Source organism: Macrotis lagotis, chromosome 1 (assembly GCF_037893015.1).
Source record: "Macrotis lagotis isolate mMagLag1 chromosome 1, bilby.v1.9.chrom.fasta, whole genome shotgun sequence".
NCBI lineage: Eukaryota > Metazoa > Chordata > Mammalia > Peramelemorphia > Peramelidae > Macrotis > Macrotis lagotis.
The window spans coordinates 824,995,952-825,020,900 of record NC_133658.1 but is presented as its reverse complement, the minus strand read 5'-3'; the positions used below and the strand labels follow the sequence as shown (position 1 = coordinate 825,020,900).

At 38.8% G+C, this 24,949-nt stretch overlaps 2 protein-coding genes and 1 non-coding gene across 5 annotated transcripts in view; 2 read left to right on the top strand and 1 right to left on the bottom strand.

Annotated features, from left to right (window-relative positions):
- The window catches only part of KPNA3 (karyopherin subunit alpha 3), a 96,123-nt gene extending 76,856 nt beyond the window's left edge, over positions 1-19,267 (top strand). For all 3 annotated transcript variants that reach the window (XM_074217155.1, XM_074217157.1, XM_074217156.1), the window contains exons 13-17: positions 849-953; positions 1,133-1,204; positions 1,393-1,555; positions 7,692-7,786; positions 8,400-19,267. In XM_074217155.1, coding sequence (XP_074073256.1) covers positions 849-953; positions 1,133-1,204; positions 1,393-1,555; positions 7,692-7,786; positions 8,400-8,498 — 534 coding nt within the window. In that variant the 3' untranslated portion in view covers positions 8,499-19,267. The remainder of the gene's footprint in view (positions 1-848; positions 954-1,132; positions 1,205-1,392; positions 1,556-7,691; positions 7,787-8,399) is intronic.
- Positions 5,504-5,609, bottom strand: LOC141510517 (U6 spliceosomal RNA). The gene has a single exon (XR_012474992.1). It is a non-coding gene; the product is annotated as a U6 spliceosomal RNA (small nuclear RNA).
- A 3,480-nt stretch (positions 19,268-22,747) lies between the features above and the next one.
- Positions 22,748-24,949, top strand: part of EBPL (EBP like) — a 41,012-nt gene continuing 38,810 nt past the window's right edge. Inside the window, exon 1 of the mRNA XM_074217154.1 lies at positions 22,748-23,146. Coding sequence (XP_074073255.1) covers positions 22,970-23,146 — 177 coding nt within the window. The 5' untranslated portion in view covers positions 22,748-22,969. The remainder of the gene's footprint in view (positions 23,147-24,949) is intronic.

Here is a 24,949-nt window from a genome sequence, read left to right as displayed (position 1 = left end):
TGGAATTCTTTTTTTCTTTGCCTATTCTTCCAGCCCTCATTTTGATTTCAGACTTGTTTTGGCTGAATATCAAAGTCCCAGATCTCTAAGTCCTTTCTCAGCCTGACATTTGTTCTCAGGTTGACATTCCAGTCACTACCAGCTCTCTATACTTATTTGTATTTTTCTTTCAGTCCAGATAAAAACAACAAAATGATCAGATTTTTGGTCTATCCCTGAGCAGAATATTGCAACATCATTTAATATATCTATGTCCTAGTTCTTCTCCAGTAACCACTTGGTTTGAGCAATCTCTATTTACTACTGACTGAAAGTCTCTACATATCTTGGATGAGACTTTTTTTACTCTTGATCTTGTCTGAAGTCTTAGACTTTTCTGGTTCTATTGGTAATCTTGGTTGTTCACAGCTTTTGCAGGTACATGACTATTAGAAGGTGAACATGGAAGTTGTTACTCAGAATCCCAAGAAATTGTCTTTCTTAGCTTGAATATTGAATAGTAGTAGGCCCCAGACATTAGCCACATAAGTATTTTTAGTGGTAAAAATTAATTGATCATTATTTGAGCTAAATATAATGCATATAGAACAAATTCAAGTATAATGATGATGAATGTTGTTATTTATCAGTAGGTTTAATTTCCTTTTTTTCTGTCTCCCTGACTTTAAAAATGTGATAATGCTAATTAGTTAATAGGATTCTAATATTACCAATGAAAGATTTTGTATAAGTCCTGTACTTTAGTCATCTAACCTGATTTTGTTCATTTATCTTAAGGTGTTTTGTTTAAATTTACCATATGTTTAAAAAATTAATTAATAAAAGTACCTTTTTTTGTCCAATTATAGGAAGCAGTTTGGTTCCTTTCCAATATAACAGCAGGAAACCAACAACAAGTACAAGCTGTAATAGATGCTGGATTAATCCCTATGATCATACACCAGCTGGCTAAGGTCAGTCATTTTATGAGTAGACTGATTTAAAGTATCTGACATAAGCTTTCTGGAAGGAAAATGTAGATACTGTAAAAACAAATGACCTTGATAAAAAATTTTGGAATAAAATATCTGATATAACTTAACAAAAGTTTCTTAATAAACAGTATATTTTAAGTTTATCTTTTAATCCTCAGGGGGATTTTGGAACCCAAAAAGAAGCTGCTTGGGCAATCAGCAACTTGACGATAAGTGGGCGAAAAGATCAGGTACCAAATGACTGTATGAAATAGTTATTAAATTATTTTAAGTTGTTCCTTGATACATGCAAATATCCTTTTTTTCTAAGCTGCTTAAGAAATTATTGGGGGGGGTTAAATTCAATAGGTAAATTCCTTGCGCTCGTTAGGGGAAAAAATTATGTCTGCTTAAAAAGTAATAAATTTTTCCATTTCAGGTTGAATACCTTGTACAGCAGAATGTAATACCACCATTCTGTAACTTACTGTCGGTAAAAGACTCTCAGGTGGTTCAGGTGGTTCTAGATGGTCTGAAAAACATTCTGATCATGGCTGGTGATGAAGCTAGCACAATAGCTGAAATAATAGAAGAATGTGGAGGTAAGGCTTGGTTTATTTAAAGTTAGCTAATTTGGGGCACTATTTTCTAATCTGAGAAGGAAAGGTGAATAATGTTCACTTAACTAGAACCTATATTTTTCTCTGAAATAAGTTTTTTAATAATTCTTTACTATAACTCAAGTCTAAGGGGAGAGTAAAGCTTTATTTTATTTTAGCGTGGGTGATTTTTTTGTTTGTTTTTGCAAGGCAGCAGGGTTAAGTGACTTGCCCAAGGTCACACAGGTAATTATTTTGTGTCTGAGGCCAAATTTGAACTCAGGTCCTTCTGACTACAGGGCTAGTGCTCTATCCACTGCAACACCTAGCTGTCCCTGAGTGATTGATTGATTGATTGATTGATTGATTGATTAGGATTTTGCAAGGCAAATGGGGTTAAGGGGCTTGCCCAAGGCCACACAGCTAGGTAATAATTAAGTGTCTGAGGCTGAATTTGAACTCAGGTACTCCTGACTCCAGGGCCAATGCTCTATCCACTGCACCACCTAGCTGCCCCTCTGAGTGATATTTTTAAAGAAAAAATAAATACCGTATAATTTTAGAGCCAAAAAAGGACCCAGAATTCAATTTCAATCAATTCTAGTATTGAATATCTACTGATACTAAATGGATACTTTCTCAGAACACTATCTCTGCTCTGGGTTTACTTTATTCCCTCTAAAGTCTCGATCCAGTAGTTATTTCATCTTTATTTTGTCCTCTTCTCTTGCTCTCTTGTCCTCTTGTTACTCTTCTCTTTCTGAGTCTTGAATTATTCCTACTCACAAGTAACTGAACTCTACTGGAGGAAATCTAACTGAGGATATTATAAATTCATATTATCCACAACCTCAGTTGGGTCTTCTCCACATCAGAGCAGACCTTAATATTTCCCATTTATCGATTCCCTAACTTGGTGCAGAAACTGTTGCAAACCCCTCTCCTAAAGTCCTTGTCTTTTACTTTATCAAAAAAAAAATAAAACCCTTAACTATCTGTACCAATTTCCATTGCCTCTCTTTTGTACTAACCATGCTTCAGGCCTTTATAGTCTGGCTTCTGTACTGGCTTCAGCTGAAGCTTCTCTCTCCAGAGTTAACTAGTGTTCTCTCAATAACCAAATTTAATCTTAGTCCTATTCCTTTTCAATTTTATCTCCTGCATGTGACACTATTGAGCATTCTTACCTCTTGAATATTTTCTCTGGGTTTTGATGACACTACTTTCTCCTTTCCAACTATTCTTTCTTATTCTCTTTTTCTGACTTCTTCACATACCTAACTATGGCAAGTGCTTGCTCCCTCTCCACAAGCTCTCTTGTAACCCCTTTAGCTCTCCTATACATATTATCACCAATTAGTGGTGTTGTGAAATCGGACATTTCAGGCTTATTTCTGGAAGACATCACATATAATATCTCCCCCTAAATCCTCTCCTCTTCTAAACTTCCCCATTTTTGACAGAAAAGACACACACATTCATTTAGAAACTTGGTATTATCCTGTATACTTCACTTCTCTCTTACCCCAGATACCAATCAGTTAACAAATTTTTCATTTCTCTCTTCACATTTCTCCCACTGATCTCTTCTTTCAATTACCAAAATAGTTTAGATTCTAATCACCTCTTGATTAGATATGTGCAGCAGTTCCTAATTTTTCTCCCCTTTCCTTTCTTCCCACTTGAGTGGGGAGATTCTCCACATACACACACACTCTGATGCTAAAATTAGCATCTTTAAATGCAGAGGTCATTTGTGGCTCCCTTACTTTGACTCCAGTGACTTCTTTTTGCCTTTAGGATAAACTCCTGTTTTAAAGCCCTGTATAACATGGCCCCAACCCAACTTTTCAAACCTCCTTAGACATTCCTCTGCCTCCTGCATTCTGCAGTCCAGCCATTGTGAACCCTTGTTTGCTCATCCAGAACACTTCCCCTCCCCCTTTTTAAGAATTGACTGAACCACATGCCTGGAGTGTATTTTTTCCTTTCTTCTGCCCCATAGTCTCTCTTCTCCTTTAGGATGCAGGTTAGAATTTTGAAGGACTTACTATGTGGATGGTATTCATCCACATCCAGAGAAGGAACTAGGGAGTCTGAATGATTTTCAATTTTTAAAATTTCTGCATGTTTTGTTTTTTCCCCCTTGTGTTGCTTTTTCCCATTTTGTTTTAATTCTTCCTGTACAGCATGATAAATATGGAAATAATAGATTACTCTCTGTCAAGGGTAGGTAAGAGACCTGGGTTCTCAAACCAACTTTGTCATTAACTAGATGTATGATCTTATCACTTCCCCTTGTTTAAATTTTTTTTTTTTAAAGGTACAGTTCAGGCAGGATCTTTTATAGGAAACCTTTCCTGGTACCCTCAACTATCAAGTGCCTTCCCTCCCAAACAACTTTGTATTTAACTTTGATCTATCTCTTTCCATCTCTCTCTTTCTCTCCACCTCTCCCCTTCCACCCTCCCTGTCCCTCTCCCCCCCATCTCTCTCTTTCATTCTCTTCTCCTTCCCATTCTCTTTTTCTGTGTTGCCTTCCCCCTTTACAAAAAATATTGCTTGATTTTCCAACCCCAGTTGGGTCTTCAATGCATCAGGGGTTGTTTCACACTTGACCTTCTATTCCTATCCCCCTGCACAATGCCTAGCATATTTTTGGATTGACTGCTTGATTTTTTTTTTTTAATGAAATTAAACACATGAGGAGTTTTCATTCTCCTCCCCAGAGGGAACAAGACATTGAATTTGACTCTTACAAACATTTATAAAGTGTTTCTAGAATTTAGACTCTATGTTCGTACTATGGGAAATAAAAGTTTAGAAATTGTATTTTCCTTGAAATAGAGCTTACAGACTGGTTGACCAAAGAAGGCATATTCACATGTAACTGTACTATACATTATGTTAGCTCATGAGACCCAGGGAGGGGAAATGGTTCATAGTTATATGCTTCTTGATATATAAGCAAGCAGTACAAGTATTATCCTCCTTTTTTTTTAGATGAGAAACATGAAGCTAAATGTATTCAAAACTGAGTTATTGTTAGTTATTATATTATTATTATATATATATTAATTATATTAACTTATTGTTAGTTATATTTTCAATATAGGTTAATAGCAAACAGGTAAGATTTCCAAATATAACTTCCAGGAGATCTGTGAAGGCTTTTTTTGGAGGAAATGACAATTGAATTAAGCTTTTCGAAAGTTAGGTAGGAATTGGGGGCAGCTAGGTGGCTCAGTGGATAGAGCACTGGCCCTGGAGTCAGGAGGACCTGAGTTCAAATCCGGCCTCAGACACTTAATAATTACCTAACTGTATGACCTTGGGCAAGCCACTTAGTCCCATTGCCTAGCAAAAACCTTAAAAAAAAAAAGTTGGGTAGGAATTCAGAGGGGATGAAGGATACTGCAAGCAAACACCCAGAAGGAAGAAAGGGAATGGTGTATTATAAAGGGAAGAGTTTTCTCATTTGATTAGAATGTAAAGCAAATGACAAAAAGAAGTATGAAACCAAGATGGGAAAGGTTATTATCAGATTTGAATGGTCTTGAACATAAACAAAAGTCTGAATTTAACTGATTGGACAGTAAAGAGCAATCATTTAAGTTTTTGAGCAGAAGAGTGATATGTAATAGTGATCAGCACATATTCACAAGTGATTCAGTGCTTAGAAGAGCGACTTTCTTACAGACTTTGGAATTAACTACAAAATCTTTTGGTATTCAGAACCTTTATTCACCAAAGGCCCCCCCCCCCCTTTCTCTTCAATTATCTTACACCTTACTCCTCAGCACATGCTTTTCAATCCAGTGTCACTAGCCTCCTGGCTATTCATCGAATAAGATCAGCAATCTCTCTGTCTTCAGATATTTTTTCTGTCTCCCATGCCAGAACTCTCTCTTTCTTGTCCACTCCCTGGCTTCTTTTAAGTCCTAACTAAAATCCCACCTTCTACACTTCACAAATTTGAATGTCATCCTTGTTCAGGGGCCATACTTATTTTCTCTATATCATTCCAATTTTAGTATATATACTGTGAAGCAAGCACAAATCCTACCTTCTATAGGAACTCTTTCCCCAATCACTCTTGATTCTCATACTTTCCCTTATTTATCCTATATATAAAGTTTGCCTTGTATGTACTTGCTTGCTTGTTGTCTGCCCAAATCATTCCTTGAGAACAGGCATGTGTGTGTGTGTGTGTGTGTGTGTGTGTGTGTGTGTGTGTGTGTGTGGATTTACTGGCTGTGGAAGTCAAGGAGGAAAATCAAGGGAATAAAAAATCTGAAAATTAGAGGTAGTGGCATGTAAGATCAAGACTGGAAAGAAGAAAAAATAACAGTACATAGGCAAGAATAATATTCCAGGTAGAGCTATGAAATGCCTTCTGCCATAATGAGGCAGGATGGAATAATAGGAATATTTAGCTATCTGGTAGGGGAGAGTGAACTGCCAGAAACAAGGCTCACAAGGTAGGTTCTGTCAGATTATGGAAAGTCTGAAATGCCAGCCTGAAGGCGTATTTTTTTTTTCTGACTCCTTCCTATACCTATGAGTGCTCCCTCTCCACAGGCTCTCTTATAACCTCTTTAGCTCTCCTACACATATTATCGCCAATTAGTGATGTCTTGAAATCAGGCATTTCAGGCTTGATTTATGGAAGACATCACATATAATAAATCCTTTCCTCCTCTAAAAAGACACATTCATTTAGAACTTGGTATTATCCTTTTTACTACACCTATGACAACTATTTGGCCACCAAAGCCTTTTGACAAGGGGAAATATATGATTTTGCATCAGTTTGGAAAATGAATTGGAAGGGGAAGAACAGTTAGAGAGGCTTACACGTTTTTTTGAGCAAGAGACACTAGGTCTGAATTAGAGTAATGATAGTGGAAAGGAGGGAGGTTTTTTTCAGGGATTGGATAGATCATTTTGAAAGAACCATCAATTGACTGATTCTCCAAGCATAGCACAGCACTTGGCACATCACAGGTACTTTATAAATTTTGATTGATTGAATTCATTTGAGAAAGGGAAAAGAATCAAGAATGGTGGGACTTTTAAACTTAAAGTAGATGAGAAAAAGATGACTACCAGAAATGGACTATGGACTGGCTTTGTTAGAGGAGAGCTTCACTTGTGGTCTTGTTTGAAATGGGATACCATTTAATCTGTTCTCATAAGATTTACCAAACCTTTCAGCCATCCTATGATATTTCCATTTTATCAGATCATTTCTCCTCTCTTCTGTGTTACAAATTCCAATCATTTATTTCATTTATTAATATTCAGTGCCACAGATACATTATTTCTTTCTAAAAGTAGACATTTAAAAGCCCTGGCCCATAATCAGCACAGTGCAATCAAAATACTATATTTTTGAGTTAGAGGACCTCCAGATTCCAGTAAAGGGCACTGCCCCTTACTATACATGTGTCTTTTGGCAAGTACTTTAAACATTCTGGGTCCTCCATTTCTTCATCTGCAATATGAAAAAATCAGCTAGGTGACTTCTAAAATCCTTTCTGCATCTAAATCTTTGATCCAGTGAAATTCATAGGATTATTAGAGAAACTGGCCTTCCCCAAGATGGAAACCAAATCCCCTTTATGCTTGCTTTAATCTTTTTTTATTTCTTTTTTTTTTAAGTTTTCCCACTATCACATACTTTATCATAAAAACATTTCAGCAAGACAACTGACTGAGCAGCTGAATCTAACAGTAGGCACTGTTCTCTATATCTGTAGTCCCTACCTCTTTATAGAGAAAAAGAGAGAAGTGGCCTAGTACTTCGAAACAAAGATTGTTCATAGCAGTTCAACTGCTTTCTAAAAAACTTATTAGTCAATATGCATACTCCCTTGACTCCTTTATAACTCTGCATCACTTTACATGTTTCTCTGAATTCCTGATGTTCTTTTTTTCACAGAACGTGTGTGTGTGTGTGTGTGTGTGTGTGTGTGTGTGTGAGAGAGAGAGAGAGAGAGAGAGAGAGAGAGAGAGAGAGAGAGAGAGAGAGAGAGAGAGAGTGTTAAAACCTCAGAGATGTTTTGAGATTTCTCTTATTTGTTATTTGGAGCAATATTTCATGTGGTTGTTGATCTTACTGATTTCACTCTAATAGGTTTGGAGAAAATTGAAGCCTTACAACAACATGAAAATGAGGATATTTACAAATTAGCATTTGAGATCATAGATCAGTATTTCTCTGGCGATGATGTAAGTACAGCAATGATGTGTGTGAATGCAGTTTGAAGCTTATCTCTTGAATTTACTAAAACTTCCCATTTATATAGTTATGATTTCTTTCCTGTAATAATAAAACAAAATGATTTTCTAGTTTAGACAGCCTAAATCAAAATTTTTTCCATTTTCTTATTATTTTTCTCTCCCTAAAATCATCTTCCTTTACTTCATATAAGAAGTTATTTAAAATGATAGTTCTTGTTGCTTTAGATTCAGTTCATTAGAATTACATAGCAGATGCACAATTATTATGATAGACAAATGAAATCCATGAGGCTTAAAGGGAGTCAAATTTAAATGACTTAATTCTCCTAACATATACTCAATTTGAACATTTCAGCTAAAGTAATTAAGTTATACCAAATTGCTACTAATTTCAATACAGTATCATTTTCCAGGAAATTGTTTTCAGATTATCCATGTTTTTCTTAAATGATTGCTGGATCACTTAAACCATTTTTGTGCAATAAAATGAAAAACAAAGCTTTTAAGCCAAACACTGCATAAAAGTATTCTATCTGCAAGGGCAACAAGCTAGAGTTAACCATGTTTTAACATTAAATGGATTTGTTTGTGCTCTTTATAGATTGATGAAGACCCTAGCCTCATTCCTGAAGCAACACAAGGAGGTACTTACAATTTTGACCCAACGGCCAACCTTCAAACAAAAGAATTTAATTTTTAAATTCCTTAGCGGGCAGCTTCTCTCCCCAATCAACCTGAAGCACCACCAGATGGCTACCAAATGACAAAAACAAACAACATCAAAAGGCTCCCAAACACACACGCCTCCTCTTCGTTTTGATGCTTTTAAAGCAAGCCGTGTATCGGTCACTTTGCAGTTGCCAAAAGTCACTCTCACATGGACTATAAATGCATATGCATGATTTCCTAAACTGTTTTAGAGTTTTCAACAGCCCCAACTCTCCTATTTTCTCATTCTTTTTCCTGGTGCCACGTGCTGACAGCGCAGCCTGCAGATTTATTAGAGAGATTTCATAGCAGTGGCACGTCGGCTTTCCACAGAGCATTTCTTTGGAAAATGGTGCGCTGTGGATCAAGACACTTGGGTATGATGCGTGCGTACATTCTGGAAGACTTTACCAGGGGCACAGTCCAACCTGGGCCTCCATCACTGTCCTCCACAAACATATTTTCATATACTTTATGTGGAAGAATAGATTTTAAAATGCGAGCCAAATGATTTTCATTGGTGAAACTGAAAAAAAAAAAGTAACTTTAAAAAATGGAACAAAAAAGAAAACTTGGTTATTGATTAAACAATTAAGTTAAAAAAAACTGTACTTCATCTATCAGTAATTGATGTGTTCATTACCTGCCTCAGAAGCCAGGGTTGGAAAAAGAGCTCTAGATTTGGAACGGTGACGCTTTTGCCATTTTCCCTAAATGAGAACAGCGAGCCCTGTTTGGCCACTCACTTCAGCCTGTGTGTTCCTGCTGTTTTGAAGTAATCAAATGCTGTGCATGGTATTTTACCTGAGCTGCAACCTGTCCTGGACTTGGACTTCTGTTTAAGCTGAAAGCAAGATCCCCAACTCCCGGGGGAAAAAGAGAAGTCTGAAATGAAAGGCTCCTTGATCATAAGAGTCTTGCTTTCACCTTGCAGTTGTCAGTATGTTTTGTTTTAAATTAATAATTGAATCTGGTTGATTTATATTGGGTTTAAACTGTGGAGCTTTCATGTTTACTGTAATTTAGTCTTAAACTATTTTTTACTTAGTGACCAGTGCTTTTGATAATGTGGTTGGCAACAAACCAGCAACTGTTTAGAAGTGTCATAAAAAGCTTCATTTTTTTTGAGTATCAGAAAACTTACTTCTGAACCTACTCTAAAACCATATTCCCTTATTTAAAAAAATACCGACAAGTATGTGTAAGGCTGTATAGAAGAAGCTGCCATTATTCAGCATAAATCTGATTTGCAGTGATCTTTAAATAGTTCTGCATAATCTGGTGGTATTATGTGAAGTCATTGCTTTTGGTAAAATTGTCTGACCCAGTTAATTTACAAAAGGATATGGTATTGCTGGAGTGGGAATGAACAATTTGAAACTCTGTAAGCTATCACAAAAATGGATTTGTTGCCATTGTTTACTGGGTGTGATTTCCCAATGCATTGATGTGAAGGGATAGAAAAATCTAAACTAATTTAGTGATACGATGTGGGGTGTATTTACTGTGATGAAGACAAGGATAGATGCCATCAGAGCTTTGTGGATCAGCTGGTTTTTTTTCACTGATGAACAACACATAGCAGGTGTGCATTCATTAAAAGTATATATCTGCCAAGGTGGAGCCACTTTAAAGAGAGTGAGTTTTGTCTTGTATCTTAAATAGATACAAGCGTATGTTTAAAATGCAAGATTTTTACTTGCTAGAGAATCTGTTTTAATATAGTGGTTTGGCCTCTGATTATTTATAGGTTTTATAAATTTTAGAATCAATTTCTCTTTAAGGTGGCTCAGATTTTTTCAACTCTTGTGCACATAAAATTGAGTTGAAGTTCATTGTGCCTTTTTTTTCTTTCCCCAAAAGTTGAGTTTTAAAAAGCTTCATATGGTAACTGCATCCTATTCACACAAAATCTAAAAATCTTAAAAACTGTGTGGTGTTCACTAAAAGTAGGTATGACAAAATCAAAGCAATTTAAGGTCACAAATTGGTGAAATTTTAAAGTCCAAATCCACCAGATACTATGGTGAATTAAAATCCTTTTCCCCTTCCAACTTGATTTCTGATGATCCTGCCACATATACTGACAGTTACCCTGTTGATTTTGCACACATTAATATTACAGTGAGATTAAAATGAACATTTTTCCCACTACTGTGAAAATTGCAGTTTTTTCCTGCACTGAAAGTGCAGACAACATCCAAGTGAACATAATAGAGTCAGGTAAAGCAGATAGATCTGTGCAGTTACTTGATTCTTTTTGTTGTGACCTTATCAGTTTTCGATTGAAATTGCACCATTTCATAGTTAAAGGAAACAGAATATATTGCTGCACTTTTAAGTTTTCAGAACAGTGTTTAAAAATTGCATTGTTTTTATTATTTTTTTAAACTATCAGTTAAAATAGACTAAAACGTTCTTTCAAAAGAGGCATCTAAATGTGTTCCTAATTTTGTATATGGGCTTAGGTTTTTGTAACCAATAAAAAGCTGCTATCAAATACTACAAAACACGCACAACTTATTTTGAAATTGTTTAGGTTTCTCAAGTAGCTTTATTTTTCTTTTTTCTATGACCAAATTGAAAAGATAGGATTCTTTTTAAATGTCCAAATGACCAGAGTGATGGTTCCCAAATATTTTGAACCTCAGATACTCTTTCATTGTTAATTTTTATGGTATTTTCCATCCTCTTCCCCTGAAGAAGGGGTTTCAAAATGAGAGAATTTTAGAACATTATAATGTAAACTAAGGCAGTGAGTAGTCTCAGGTACTATTTGAGGATGGAGTTTTATATTTATAGCTTTTGAGTGATCTTTAATTAGAAAAGATAGTGCAGTAGTGACTTAAATAAAGCCACTAGCATTAAAATACAGAGCTCTTTTTTTGTAGATTATCCAAAGTCCTTAAAAATATATCATCAAAGATGGTAACTGCAATAAGACAGCCATTTGGCAGTAGTAAATTCTATAACATAAAAGAACAAATTAGCTTGGACAATAAGAAGATACCAGTTTTGAATTTGGTTTAAAAATTATACCCAAATATGAGGAAATTTTAACTCCTAAATAATTCTGCCATGTCTTATCTAGATGTGTCTTCAATTCTAATGTGTAAATATTTGTTTTCTGTTTTAGTACGTACACACACACACACAATTTTAGGTGTTGACTATTATTTATTGATTTAATATGTAAGCTCTCTAAAAGCTTATCGAACTGCACTAAGACTTTTGGGACACTATATGGGGGTGATGGAATTTTTTTAAGGGGAAAAGTATTTTTTAAAAAATAATAATTAACTTTATTGGTCATACCCTTTCCCCACAGGTGCTTCCCAAAAAAACTGATATAAACTTACTCAACCTGTTAAGAGTACCTGAACTGGAACAACAACAAGGAAAAAAACAACTTATCCTGGCTTTACATATCTAACTTGATTTCCACCTGATCACATTGGTACTACCTACCAATCACAGCCTTATTATTCAAACTAACAACCAAATAAGATCTGAGTATTACCAAAACCCAAACTCTTTCTTTACCCTTAGGTCCTGAAGGAGAGTTCAACTGTGATCAGTACTCAACAGAATATGATTAGGGCAACTAGGTGGTGAATTGGATAGATTACCAGTCCGGAATTCAGGAAGACTCATCTGTCTGGTTCAAATCTTGTCTCAAACACTTACTATGGGACCCTGGGCCATCACTTCACCCTGTTTGACCCAGTTCCCTCATCTGTACAATGAGCTGGAGAAGGAAAGGGCAAATCACTTTTCTTCTTTGTCAAGAAAATCTCAGGGTCACAAAGAGTCAGGCACATATGAAACAACAAAAGTTGATGATTAAGACTTTTTCCTTCACATCTTTCAGTGTGGTTCTTGATGAATAAAGGTTAAATAAACATAAGGAACTTAGAGACCTGGACTGTAGGCTGTACACTTGTACCTTGTTTCTTGCAAGGAAAGGTTTGGATTTTTAATAACTCCAGTAAGAGACACATAGGAAAGACTACTTACGATTTTTCTTTTGTCCTAGGACCAAATAACAACTGGGTCCTAAAACTTGGCATATGTGCTTTAGGTGCCAAATTATGAAATACATAGATTTGTACTTTGTACTAAGAAAGCAAACATTTTAAAATATGTGCTAGATGCTGCCTACACTGGGAATTCTTTTTTTTTCTTTTTTTGAACTAGGAGTTCAAAGGCAAAAACAATGCCTGACTTCAAAGGGAGAAGATAACATGTAAAAGAATAGGTTCACAATTCTATAGAGTAGGTTAAAGCTTACCTTAGAAAGTAGCATTTGACTTTATTTTTGAAGGAACCCAGAAATTTTGACTAAAGAAGTTAAAGGAAAGTATTACAGACATCGAGATAGGAGATGGGAGTGTCCTGTCTGAGGAATATAAAGTATAAGGACAAAGTAACTGGATTATATAATATGGAAGGGAAAGTATGAAAATACTAGAAGATAGGAATGGATCAGGTTATGACCTGATTTATCACCTCAGTGTGGATAGGGAGCCACCAGAATTTATTCAGGAGGAAGAAGATGGTCAGAAAAAGGCTTTGGGAAAATCCCTTTGGATCTGTGGAGTGAGACTTGAAGCAACAAGACAAATTAGATAACTATTGCAGTTGTCTGTGATAAGAGCCTGAGCTAGAGTGAATAAAAAGAAAGGGATATTAGAGATGTTCTGTAAATAGAGAAAGGACAAAATTTGACACTGGGGTGACTGAGCAGTAACAGAGAAATTCATAGAAAGGGAGGGCTAGGGGATGGCTAGGTGGTGCAGTGGATAAAGCACTGGCCCTGGAGTCAGGAGTACCTGGGTTCAAATCTGGTCTCAGACACTTAATAATTACCTAGCTGTGTGGCCTTGGGCAAGCCACTTAACCCCATTTACCTTGCAAAAAGGGGGGGGAGGGTAGAGGGTGATGCCTTCCATTTGGGGTGTTTTAACCATGAGATGCCAATAGGACATCCCATTCAGGCTGTTTAGGAGGCAGTTGATAACATGAGTTTAAACCTCAGTAGTAAGACTAGAACTGGATTCTAAATCCTGGAAATCATTAAAACTGGAAGTTGGAATCAGTTGAGAGGAGAACAAAGAAGGATCAGGACAGTTTGGGGGGAACGTCATAAAGATACAGCAAAAAAAAGCAGCCAGACAGGAATACCAAGAGAACCATGTTTCAAAACCCAAGACAGGAAAGAGGTGATCAATAATGTCATGCTACAGAGAAGTCACAATGAGGATTCTGAAAAGGCCATTAGATTTCACAATTAGATCTTTGGTAACTTTGGAGAGAAGGATGAGGTCAAAGCCAAGTTGCACAGGGTTAAGAAGAGACAATAGAAGAGTGGTTCAGTGATTAGAATACTGGGCTTATAATCAGGAAGACTTATGAGTTCAGATCTAAACTCAAGACGCTAGTTGTGCACCCTGACAAGTCATTTAACCTTGTTAGCCCTGTTTGCCTCAATTCCTCATCTACGAAAATGAACTGGAGAAGGAAATGGCAAACCACTTGAGTATCCTTGCCTAGAAATCTCTAAATGAGGCCATGAAAAATTGGGCATGACTGAAAAACAGCAATACAACTAAAATGGGGAGAAAATACAGAATTGATTTTGCCAAAGATGATAGAATCCATAACTAGAGGGAAATTTAAACTCAGGTCCTCCTGACTCCAGGGCTGGCCTATCCACTGCTCCTCCTAGCTGCCTCAACTGTTAACTTTTAAAACAGTTAAGTAACTCAAATTTAAATGTTCCTTAAGACAATGATAATTTGCTTGCATATATTGTAGATTATATATGTTTACTTATTTTAAGTTAGAGATAGTTAATTCTGTTGCTAGAGCTTCCCTTTATATTAATTATGATGCTGTTTGAGGCAAAGACAAAAGGTTAGTACTATTATGGAATTGGGTGTTCCTTTTTTAGCCTAGTTAGTGGCTTTCCAGATATTTCTCCCATTCCTCATTTCTCTTTTTCACTCTTTCTTGCTCTCTTGTGGTTCTCATATTTTCAGTTATGAAAGTTTACTTTTTTGAAATGTTCTCTTCCTTTTCACCTTATTTTGATCCCTTAGCCTGTTTGTGGGGTTTTGTGTAGAGAATAGACTTATAGTTGATTTAGTATTGGCATAACAGGTGAAACACTGAACTCTGACATACATTTTTTCAACAAGATAGCTGAACTTAGTCTATGAGCCAGGCATTGTAAAGGGTTCTAGGTATACAAAAAAAGACATTTTTAGACCCTAAGAACTTATACTTCTCTGGATGGGGGCCTCAGGAGCTGGAGAGAAGGAGGAGGAAGAAGGCTAAGGTATTCAGTAAGTACAAAATTTCCTAGATAGGAGAGGGCACTAATAACTGGAGGAGTCATCAAAGGCTTGTTGTAGGAGGCAGGACTTGAGCCTTTCCTTCTGCTCTTATGCTACAAAAGATCATGTTAGCCTAGCAAAATTTGCTTGTAAAACGAGAGAATGCCTCCATTAGATTTTAATATGAGATATACCAGGGTATCACTTTGAAAACAAAAGATGTGATTTAGCCTGATGTTGTGATATACCAAAATGTTTATAGTAGGCTTTTTTACAAATAGCATAAAAATGCCAGGTCCTTTGCCTTCTAAGCCTAAAAGTTTTATAAGACCAATCCCTTATTCCCTGAAATTGGTCATTAATTCTTTAATATTGTCCAAAATTCCTAAGGTTCTAATCAGCCCTATTGATCTTTTTTAATTAATTTTTATTAAAGATATTATTTGAGTTTTACAATTCCCTCCCCCCACGGAAAGCACTCTGTCAGTCTTCACCCCTATTGATCTTAAAGAAAACATTGATGGGGGCAGCTAGGTAGTGCAGTGGATAGAGCACTGGCCAGAGCACCAGCCTTGAAGTCAGGAGTACCTGGGTTCAAATCTGCCCTCAGACACTTAATAATTACCTAGCTGTGTGGCCTTGGGCAAGCCACTTAACCCCATTTGCCTTGCAAAAAAACAAAACAAAAAAAAATTGATGCATTCCTTCAACCTTCTCATCAAGAAGAAATTCAATAGTATTTTATGTTCCCACAAAAGGGTGGCGCATTTTGGCCATCTTTTATTAGAGATGGTTAGCAACAAGAGCTCTCTTATTATTACCCTTTGCCATTTTATGTCTAGCCATTAATGTATGGCACTGTCAGCCAGCCAACCCATATCCACTTCTGGAGCACTGGCAAGAAAAGAAAAGAAGGCCCAAGCAGCTTTATAAATTCTCAAATTTTATGTTGATTAACATGGAAAACCAGAGTTTTAGAACCTTTCAACCCAGCACTGCAGTCATTTAAACATTAGTAATATTTATGAAAGTTTTAGAAACCTTAAGGTACTATAAATTTTCCTGCCTGTTTTGAAAAGAGTGCATTCTGTGTCTTCACCTATGAAAGTGATCATGTCCAGCTGTTCTTCCTCAAAACATAATCCAGTTTCTCAGGGTTCCTCCAAATTGATCTGGTCGATGTACAGTGTTACTGGTCCATCCAATGACTTGGACCCTAAACTTGTAGCCCAAGATGGTTAATCAGCTTTTTAAGGTACATATCACATCTTTGACTTATATAAAGTTTATCAATAAAACACCCAAGACTTTTTGTTAACATGAATTGCTATTAAGCTAGATTCTACTCCCCCCCCCAAAAAAAGCCCAATGCTTTTGTAGTTTTTCAAATCTAAATTTATGCTCATGGCATATAGCTGGAGGAAATCTTGATCCTTTCATTTAGTCCTGTTGTGTCAAACTCAAATAAAAATGGGAGCCACTAAACTCTACTATATTTAGGAGTGCTTTAGGCAGCATTCAGCCCACATTTTTAACAAAGAAAAGCTTACAAAAATATTAACTTGTCCTCACAAAGTACTGGCTAAATGACAATACTATTTGAATGAATCTGGAGCCACATCCAAAGAGTATGAAGAACTGCTTTTGGCCTTGATGTGATCATAATGACATAAGATACTTTCTACTACATTGTACTACCTCAGATTTTTATTTAGCTTTAAAATCAACAAGGCAAAATTTGCCATCTCAACCTGATTTGGAATCTTGATTCTATATAAATGCCATCTATTCTTTGTGTACAAGAATATCATGATTTGAAAATATGATGACATGTATGGTAACAGCCCACCACAATCTCAGCCCATTTTATTTAGTGAATCTGTGATTTCATCTATGTGGATACTCATGGGTGCAAATTGCAACCAATTCACATTTTATGGGTGATTATTGCTGCATTTCTTATAAATCCTTCACCAGATTGCACCCAGAAAGATGACTTCTTCCAAATTTCAACATTATGCAAAAACTACCAATGCATGTTGTCCATCCACTATCCTTGTTCTTGCTCCGTGACTGGCCTACCTTATTTGAAATGACATCCTTAGTTTTTGCCCAGAACTTAATTGACTTAGGTGTCTCATTTCCCCCTTCTCCCCATCCTCTACACAGCTGCCCAAATGGGACTCCCAGATGAAGATATCTAGGAGGAAAGTACAGATGAAGGACTGGAGAGAAATATGGACTGGGGTCATCTTAGTTTCCACAAAAACTGACAAGATTACCAAAAAAAGAAGGGGAGGGAGGTCCAAGATAGCTTTCTTAGTTACATCTTATAGGGACATATAGTTGACAATGGGTAATCTTGCAAAAGAGGAGTAATGAGATAGGTAAAAGAATGAGGGAATGAGCAATTTCATTCAGTGAAGAAGCCCAAGAAAATGTAAAAAAAGGAAAAAATGGTTAACAAATATCAGATTCTACAGAGAGACTCAAGACTGATTGAGAGAAGACCTTTGGGTTTATCAATTAAGCAATTTGGAATCATTTTTTGAAAGGAAAAAAATATTTAATTGTAAGGAGTTAAGGAATAAGATCTAAGTAGAGGGAATGAATTCAGATGTATTTTTCAAGTAGCTTGTCAGAAATAGATGAAATGTAGGTTGGTAGATTGAATAAATAGATTCAAATGATGGGTTTTTAAAAATAGGTAGAGCTGGACATGTTTGTGTGTAGTAGAAAAAGTGCCAGTGGGTTGGGCAAATGGAAAATTTGAAAAAGTGATAAAGAGGCAAGCTTGAGGAGAAAAAGGGAGGGAATAGGATCAAGGATATAAATAGAAAAATTAGCTAGCCTTGGTGAGGATAAGAGCCATTTCTTCATCTGAGATTATAGGAGAGGAAAAAATGGGAATGACAAAATATTTAGGGTGTTAAATTGGAAGCTCAAAGAGATGGCCTCGATTTTCTCAATGAATATGAGGTGAGGTGAGGTGTTTGATGAGAGGAAAGGGCTAAAGGGTAGTATCAGTTTCTGGAGGAAAAAAGTAACCATGGGGAAAGTAAAAGGATTGACTTACAGCAGTGGATCTAGTTAAGTTGGTTGGTTCCTTACATGGTGGGAGTAATTCAAGACTGAAGTTTAGAAAAGGATGACCAGGGCAGTGAAGGGTTAAAAGACACCAGACCAACACAAACTTGAATTGATTAACTATCAAGATTTTCATGGAAGGCATATGAGAATTCAATTTATCAACAAAGCAGTTGTAATATAAGGATGGAGAATGATTTTCAGAGGGATGTGAGAGATGAATAGAAAGCTAGATAGAGATGTCAGATCTAAAAGGTTGGACACTAGGGGTTCTGAGATGAGATCAAGGATATGACCATCCCTATTTGTTGTTAAGGAGGAATGAAGATATAATCAATGAAATTTGAAGACCTCGATGAACAAGAGAGTAATGGTTTTTGAGGAAAGACCAAGATGTATATTGAAGTCTTCCTAGTACAATGATAGGAGATGGAGTAAAGAGCTAAATACAGAATACTAGAAAGAAGGGCAAATGATTTGCTGACCAGTGGATAACTTCTACCCAAATTTGGATAGGGTGAGATAACAGGGTATTACAAAAATCTTACTTTAGTTTTAAACTTTGTCAACTTCAAATTTTAAAATTGTTAAATATTGATATCTTTGTAACATTCAGCATTATCATTATCTTGTGCTCTACAGTTTAAACAATTTTCAACTTTATAAAACATTCATCAGCTGCTGCACAGTAACTAAAAACTGGCATGGAGACTTTGGAGAGACCCTCTATGGGGATGAAAAAAGTATCAAAGGAGGTGATGTTGAATGGTGTTAGTAGAAGGGTGTTAGGGAAGAGGCAATGAGAAGTAAAGAGCGAGCCTACTCCTACCTTTTCCAGTGTGTTGGATCTATGAGACAGGCTGTAGCTGTTGGGAAGCTGTTTTAATCTAGGTCTGGAGCAGCAAACAAGGAACAAAAGTCCAGATCTGACCAAAAATAAAATTTTATTTTTAAATGTAAAAGACATTCTTAGCTCTCCGGATTTGCCCAAGAACCCTAGTATAAATGAGTGGTAATGAATACCTGTGCTGCTGGGGTGGATTCAAAAGATGTTGCAAAGATATAATTAAGTTGTTTCAGTTGTGCCCAAGTCCTTGTGACCTATTTGGGTTTTTTGGTTTTTGATTTGGATTTTTTTTTTTTTAGCAATGATACAGGAGTGGTAGGCCTTTTCCTTCTCCAGTTCATTTTACAAATGATGCAAACAGGGTGATGCGATTTACTCAGGATGACATAGCTAGGAAATGTCTGTGGCTAGATTTGAACTCAGAAAGATGAGACTTCCTGATTCCAGGCCCAACACTATCCACTTCACCACCTCACTGACTCACTGACTTTTACATTTAAAAATAAAATTTTATTGTGGTCAGAGCTGGACTTTTGTTCCTTGTTTGCTGCTCCAGACCTAGATTAAAACAGCTTCCCAACAGCTACAGCCTGTCTCATAGATCCAACACACTGGAAAAGGTAGGAGTAGGCTCGCTCTTTACTTCTCATTGCCTCTTCCCTAACACCCTTCTACTAACACCATTCAACATCACCTCTTTTGATACTTTTTTCATCCCCATAGAGGGTCTCTCCAAAGTCTCCATTCCAGTATTCCCTAGTTAAGAGAGATAAGATAAAGAAAAAGTCAATCATGACCCCAGTGATTAAAATGTGTGATACTGAATTGTAGTCCCACAGACAGAAAGAGTGAAGAAGTTGGATAGCTTGGGGAGAATTATTCTAAGCTCAGCTGTGGACATGTTAAGTTTGGGGTATGGTTTAGATACCCTTCAGCAGAGGTGTCAAACTCAGGTCCAATGGATCCTTGCAAAACTCCCAAATGCCAAACAAGATTAAAATGTCATTGGGAAAAGTTTAACAAAATAAACAAAAATAGAAAACAAAATACAAATAATGTTAATTTGTGGTTTTCTAAGATAAAATGTAATTCCATTCTATTTTTAATTGAATTTGATACCTCCATCTTGGGATAACATCACATAGGTAGGTAGCTGTATCTTCATATCTATTTCCTTTTACAGACCAAGAGAGGAAATCAAATAACTCAAGATTACTAGGTAGCAATCGTGTTAGAATGAGAACCCAGGACTCAGAACTGCAGGTTGGCAAAAGAAACTAAATGGGAATGGGGGAGAATTTTGCAGAAGTCACAGATGACACACAAAGGCCCTCAGGTGACACAAAAATTTTAGAAACTCAGAAAATGTATAAAACATGTATAGTATATAATAGCCATCCAAATTTTACAAAAGAATACTGTAAACACCCCATAAAGAAAAGAAAAAATTCAGACTTCTTGAAGGGAGAGCTTGAAGGCCATCAAGTACAACCCTCTAATTTTACAGATCAAAACACAGAAGTCCATAGTGGGTAACTTGCCTAAAGTCACATAACTAAGGATTCAAACCCAGATTTTCCTGACTCCAGAACCATGCTGGTGCTAAATCTTTCCATTACATGGTGAAGAATGAGAGCCTGAGTTATTGGATTCTTTAAAATTGGTAAGTTGATTTTTTTTTTACCATAAACTCAATGGATGCTCTTGTCTTTATAGACTATAAGTTCCATCTCCTTTTGATTTGTCTGTGCTTAGCTCAGTGCTGCTAGTGCTGAATGTTTTTTTCATTCCATCCTTCACACCCCAAATCTAGGATTCAAAAACCAGGTTTTATGATTCCAAATCTTTTCTTTACAAGGCTGTTCAGTCGTTTCAGTCCCATCTGACCCTTTGTGACCCCATTTGGAATTTTCTTGGCAGAGATATAGGAGTGGTTTGCCAGTACCTTCTCCAACTCATTTTTCAGATGACAAAACTGAGACAAACAAGATTAAGTAACTTGTCCAGGTTCACAAAGACAGGAAATATCTATGGCTGGATTTGAAATCAGAAAGATGAATCTACCTGATTTCAAACCCATTTGTCTAACCACCATACTTCTAAGAAGCACCTTCTCCTTTCTACTTCTCTTTCCTTCTTATTTTTCTGCAGTGGCATGAAATCCTTAATGCCCAGTTGGGGGGCTTAAATGAGATAATAACTGTGAGCGGTGAACCTTACAGCACCATAGAAATGTAATTTATTTTTTTCCCCTAATCTTAACCATCCCTTAAACACTAACTCACATCGCTCCCCTCATTACTCAACAGTAATCCCCAGATTCCTCAACACTAGTGGCATCTGTAAGGATTCATGATCCCAACAAATGTCCAAAACCCACTTGATTTTACCATTGTCACCAATTGTTATCAATATTTAAACGTTAAGTGCATTTGGAGATCAGAAACAAAGCTCTGATGAAAGACCAAGTAGACTGAACTTGGAGCCTCCTTCTCCATCTCCCAGTTTCTACCTGAAATGCAGATGCTTATGATGTTCAAGTTATAAGTTGTTCTCACTCCCCCAGTTATTCCCAAGGGTCAGCTAAAATCCTAGAGCATTTTTAAAATTTTTATTGGCTTTATTTTCCAATAACATTCAGATATAGTTTTCAACATTCATTCTTTTGCCAGCTTTTGGAGTTCCACATTTTTCTATCCCTCTCCCTTCCCCCTCCCCATGGTAGTGAGCAAGATCTCGTTTAAAATATAATAGTTGTCTTTCATTCTCCAAGAAGGCCATTGACATCAGGGAGGTGCCAAGATAAACACATGAACTGAATTTGAGTGGGGGTGGGGTGCTGTGCTAAGTCACTGGCCTCACTTTCTTGTCCAACGGCCAGATATGAATCAGGACCACTGGAGATGGCCCTGGATGAGAGGCAACCAGGGTTAAGAGACTTGTCCAAGGTCACACAACTAGTCAAACTCCTGTCCTCCTTACTACAAGACCAGTGCTCTAACCACTGTGCCACCTGTTTCATCAGTCATATTGTGAAAGAAGAATAAAAGCTAAGAGGGGGAAAGAAACAATAAAAAAAGGTTTAGAAAGTGAACGCAGTCTATGTTTTGCTCTGGCATCAGACATTCTCTGGATGAGAATGGCATCTTCCATACCAGGGCTGTCAGGATTGTGCTTGATCACTGAACTGCTGAGGGAGCTGCCTCCACCGGGGCGCATCTCACCATGTTACCCTTGCCAGCGCTGCTGTCTTCATTCACCATCGGTACATACAAGTCTTTCCAGGCTTTTCTCAAGGCCAGCCTCCTGGAGCATTCTTTGCTAGGGCTTTGGGGAGAGAGGACTCTAAAAAGCACACAGAAAGCACACACGGGAGAGTTCTTGCCCGGCCCACCTCGCCCCCCGCCGCTGCTTCCCAGGCGGCCCCTGCCTGGGGCTTTCCAGAGCGCGAACGGGCAGAAGCTGCCCGGCCTGGGAAGCCCGTGTGCGGGGCGGCCAGGACCGGCCGCTGCCTTCTCTGCGTCCCACACCGGGGCCGGGGGCCTCGGGGGTCTCTGAAAAAGACCCCGGGGAGGCGGTCGCTTCAGGGCAGAAGGGCCGGACGGCAAGGACCACAAACCGGATCCCCGCCCTCCAGCCCCGCCTGCGGGAAGGAGCCCGGCCCGGGAAGCAGGCGCGGGAAAACCGGATTTTCCTCTGGCGGAGGGCGGAGCGCCCCCTCCTCGGCCCGCGGCTGCCCAGGCCCCCTCGCCCTCCCGGGCCGAGCTCCTCCCGTGCGCCCCCGGACCGGGCCGGGCTCCTGCCGTGCGCCCCCGGACCGGGCCGGGCTCCCCCCTCGCCCTCCCGTGCGCCCCGGACCGGGCCGGGCTCCTCCCGTGCGCCCCGGACCGGGCCGGGCTCCCCCCCTCGCCCTCCCGTGCGCCCCCGGAGCGGGCCGGGCTCCTCCCGTGCGCCCCGGACCGGGCCGGGCTCCCCCCCTCGCCCTCCCGTGCGCCCCGGACCGGGCCGGGCTCCCCCCTCGCCCTCCCGTGCGCCCCGGACCGGGCCGGGCTCCCCCCTCGCCCTCCCGTGCGCCCCGGACCGGGCCGGGCTCCCCCCTCGCCCTCCCGTGCGCCCCGGACCGGGCCGGGCTCCTCCCGTGCGCCCTCGGACCGGGCCGGGCTCCTCCCGTGCGCCCCGGACCGGGCCGGGATGGGCGCGTGGCCGGCGGAGCTGGGCACCCCCGCCGCGGCCGGCTCGCTGCTGCTCTGCGGGGCGCAGCTGGCGGCGGGCTACGCGCTGGGCAGCCGCCTGGGCCGCGGGGCCGGCCCCGCAGACCGCTGGGCGCTGGTCTGGCTCTGCTACGACGCCCTGGTGCACTTCACCTTGGTAAGTCGGGGGTCCCGCAGCCTCGGGCCACCGCGCTCCTGCCCCCGGGGCCGCTGCTTAGGGGCTCCATCACCTCCCCTGCTAGTGTGACGCGAGCCGGGACTGGGTTCAAATTTTAAACATGGTTCTCTTTTAGTCCTCATTCAAACCACAGGGAAAAGTGAGCCTACAGAGTAGAGCAGAGAGAAGATATGCATAGAAAACTGCAATTTTGTGTTAGATTCGTTGAAAAACGTTAACTAGGTTAACGTTAATAGCTTTAAATTTTTTTCAAGGAATAAAATTCTATTTGCTCTCCCAAGAGAGAGAGGAGAGACACTCCCTACAGAGGGAGAGAAGCCCTTTTAATCAATATACATGCTCATAAAGTACAAATTCTCTCCCTTCCCCTCTATCACGACATAGGTAGTAGGTCGGTTATTGCACTGATCTTAATTCTTCAGTCTTTCAGAGTTGTTTGTTTTTACAGTATTGTTATCCTGTCGGTTGTTGTCTTGGTTCTGCACACTTCACCATGCATTGATTCATAGAGTCTTCACACGTTTCTCTAGTCCCTTTCTCAATTTTTTGTTCCTTGCTTGCATGCCGGAAGAAATTTAAAGTCATTTCGATAGGTGATGGCAACTCACTGGAGAAACAGAGCAGGTTGATAAAGCTAACTAACCCTACTCTATTACTTTTACCTTCTCTTTTAAATTTTAAAAGGAATTAAAGATTGGGGGGAAAATTATCCTGTAGTTAAAAAGGGAGTCAGAGGCATTTGGTGGTTTGTCCTTCATTCTCAAAGAAGACGTGACAGTTAGGAAGGTGATGCCATAACCTCGTGAATTGGATTTGAGTGAGGGAGGGCTGTGCTAAATCACCAGCCTCACTTTCTCCTCTGGAGCCATCTGAGTTCAGTGGCCAGATATGGATCCGGACAAGTAGAAATAACCTTGGATCAGGGTTAAGTGACTTGGCCAGAGACATACAGCTAGTAACTATCTGAGGTTGGATTTGCACTCAGGTCCTTCTGATTCTGAGGCCAGTGCTCTATCCAATGAGTAAGGGAATGACCTGGACTTAAGGAAAATCACTTTGGTAGTTATAAAGAGGACAAAATGGAAAGAAGAGACACAGCAGGAAGAACAGTGAAGAAGCTATTGCAGTAATCCAGATGAGAGATGATGAAACATGAACTTAAATGGTAGGTATAGGAGTGGAGGAAAAAGGGATCATGTGAGAGAAAAAAAAAAGAGTTGGCAAGATTTAGTATATGTGAAGTAAGTGAAGATGATGCTAATTTAGGAGAGGGTGGGGCACTTAGTGGGCCTTAGTAATAAGCACATCTGGAAAAAGATTGGGTTTATGGAGAAAATATATCTGCTCTAAAGATCCCAACTCTTTCCTCCTGACACTTGTCTAGAATTACAAAATATAAAAAAATGAAGGATGAGAGGAAGAAATGAAAATGTAAGAGGGGATCTTAGATGTTTTATAGATATGGAATCATAGATGTCAGAGATGAAAGAACTTTAGAGGCCAATATTATGCCAATATTTGGATTTTCCAGATAGAAAAACCGAACCTTAGAGAACATAAATGATACAAGTACAATAAATACAGGAGAGGACCTGGGTTTTGATTTTGACTCTTCCATTTGTTATCTGTATGATCTTGGGCAGGATACTTCCTCTCTCTCTTGAGTCTTAGTTTCTTTTCTGCAAAATGGCAGTAACAGGTTAGAATAGATGATTGCTCCAACCCCTTCCACCTTCACATTGATTTCTTAGCAAATGTTTAATCAAGAATAACTGTCACATT